The sequence below is a fragment of the Aythya ferina genome (assembly GCF_964211825.1).
Source record: "Aythya ferina genome assembly, chromosome: 35".
Lineage (NCBI taxonomy): Eukaryota > Metazoa > Chordata > Aves > Anseriformes > Anatidae > Aythya > Aythya ferina.
This window is the reverse complement of record NC_140332.1, coordinates 321,689-324,194: the sequence shown is the minus strand read 5'-3', so window position 1 is coordinate 324,194 and position 2,506 is coordinate 321,689. Positions and strand designations below refer to the sequence as shown.

The 2,506-nt window shown below is 63.9% G+C and overlaps 1 protein-coding gene across 1 annotated transcript in view; it reads left to right on the top strand.

Annotated features, from left to right (window-relative positions):
• The first annotated feature begins 231 nt into the window (after positions 1-231).
• Positions 232-2,506, top strand: part of AXL (AXL receptor tyrosine kinase) — a 7,218-nt gene continuing 4,943 nt past the window's right edge. The window contains exons 1-2 of the mRNA XM_084502020.1: positions 232-385; positions 2,338-2,502. Of these exons, the coding sequence (XP_084358146.1) occupies positions 313-385; positions 2,338-2,502 (238 nt within the window). The 5' untranslated portion in view covers positions 232-312. The remainder of the gene's footprint in view (positions 386-2,337; positions 2,503-2,506) is intronic.

The window sequence follows — 2,506 nt, the reverse complement described above, 5'->3', positions numbered from 1 at the left end:
TACCCGTTCCCAGTTACCCCCCCACCATCCCAGTTACCCCCTCCCTCTCCCAGTTTACCCACTCCCAGTTCGGATTCCCCCCTCCCAGTTCCCCCCCCCCCTCCCACCCCCCCCCTTCCTGGGCCCCCCCCCCGGGCGCGGCCGGAGCCGTCCCAGCCCCAACTTTCTTCCTCCTCCCCCTCCTCCTCCTCCTCCCCCTTAACCCCTGCCCCCCCCCGCCCCCCCCCTCCCTCCCCCAGGAACCCCCCCCCCCCGCGTCCCGGTGCCGGTGCCGGTGCCGCTCGCGGGGTCCCTGTCGCGATAGCGGCCGCGATGTCGCGACTCAGCCCCGCGCTGCTGGCGCTGCTGGCGGCCGCCGCCCTCGGCACCGACCCGGCCCCGAGCGGTAAATTGGGGGGGGGGGCACCGGGGGGGGGGGGACACTTATTTTTTTTTAGGGGGGGGTCATTTTGGGGCAAAACTCGGAGAAAACGGGAAAAGTCGCTCGAAAGGGGCGGTTTTGGGTTTGTTTGGGTGGTTTTTTGGTGTTTTTGTTTTTTTTTTTTTTTTGAGGGGGGGGGATTTTTTCTTTTGGAGGGGGAGTTATTTTTTTTTAGGGGGGGGTCATTTTGGGGCAAAACTCGGAGAAAACGGGGAAAGTGGCTCGAAGGGGGAGGTTTTGGGTTTGTTTGGGTGGTTTTTGGTGGTTTTTGTTGTTTTTTTTTTTGGGGGGGGGGATTTTTTGTTTTGTTGGGGGGGATTTTTCGGTTTGGGGGGATTTTTTGTTTTTTGGGGGGGGATTATTTTATGGGGGGGGACTTTTTTAAGGGGGGGGGGCCCCGGGGGGGTGTTTTGGGGGGAGAATCTTTGGGGATGCCCCTGGGGGGGGGGCCCTGGGGGGGGCTCTTTTGGGAGACCCCCCCCCATAGAGGGGGTTTGGGGGGGTCCCTTTCTGGGGGGGGGGCCTTGGGGGAGGTCTTTTTGGGGGGGGTCCTTGGGAGGGGGGGTTTTGGGGGAACCCTTTTGGGGGGGGCTCTTTGGAGGGGGCTCTTTGGTGGGGTCACTTTGGGGGGAAGTTTTTTTTTGGGGGGGGGGCTTTAGAAGGGTCCTTTTGGGGACAACCCCTTGGGCCCCCCCCCCTTTTTTGGGGTGTCCCCATTATTTTGGGGACAACCACAGGAGGGGGGGGCACACAGCTTGGGTGGGGGGGGGGTGCTTTTTGGGGAAAAATTTTGTGAAATTATTTTTTTTTATTTTTTTTTTTATTTTTTTTGGGGGGGGGGCGCTTGGGGATCCCCCCCCAACCCCCTCCGTGCCTCAGTTTCCCCCAGGCTGGGAAGTGGGAATTTGGGGGGGGGGGGGGGTCACAGGGTGGGTGTGGGGGGGTCACAGGGTGTGGGGGGGGTCACAGGGTGTGGGGGGGGTGTTTTTTTTTGGGGGGGGGGCACCGCCCATGTCCCAGGGCCAAACATCTGGGGCTGGTTACGGCCCCACCCTGGCGCCCCATAGAGGGGGGGGGGGGGGGGGGACACACGAGGAGTGGGGGGGGGGGGTCCCGGGGGGGGTCCCAGATGCCGGGGATGCCTCAAAGCTCCCAGGGGAGGGGCGGCGGGGCCGGGGCCGTGACCCCCACTTCCCTTCCCACGCCCCCCCCCCCCCCCCCTCCAAACCCCCCCCCCGGCACCCAGGTGGTGTCTCCGGTGCCCCCCCCCCCCGTTGCCATCAGGGCTTGGGGAGAGGGGGGGGGGGGGTCGCTTATTTTTGGGGGGGGTCCCCTTTTGAGGGAGGGGGGTTCAAATTTTAAGGGGGGGTCCCTTTTGGAGGGGGGGGGGTCCCTTTTTGAGGGGGGGGTCCCTTTTTCAGGGGGGGGGTCCCTTTTTTGGAGTAGGGGTCCTTTTTTTGATGGGGGGGGTGTCCCTTTTTCAGGGGGAGGTTGTCCCTTTTTGGGGGGGGGTCCCTTCTTGACGTAGGGGTCCCTTTTGGAGGGGGGGGTGTCCCTTTTGGGGGGGGGAGGCCCCTTTTTTTGGGGGGGGTCCCTTTATGAAGTAGGGGTCCCTTTTATAAGGGGGGGTTGTCCTTTTTTTTGGGGGGCGGGGTCCCTTTATGAAGTAGGGGTCCCTTTTTTTTTTGGGGGGGTGCCCCTTTTTAAAGTAGGGCGTCCCTTTTTTGGGGGGGCTCCCTTTTTGGCGGGGGGGGGGGGGGGGGCGTCCCTCCTTGCATTAGGGGGGTCCCCTTTTTAACACAGGACTCCCTTTTTTTTTTTGGGGGGGGTCCCTTTTTAAAGCAGGGGGTCCCTTTCCAAAGGGGGGGGGGGGGGACATTCCCACCCCCCCCCCCCCCTTTATGCCCCCCCCCCAGGCTTGGTGTTCCTGGAGAACCCCTCCAACGTCACCTCCTCGCTGGGCAAAGCGGTGCGGCTGCGGTGCCGGGCTCGGGGGGGGGGCGAGCCCCCCGAAATGGGGTGGCGGCGCGACGGGCGGCCCCTCGAGCTGGCCGACAGCGACCAGGCGCAGGTGCCGCTGAGCGA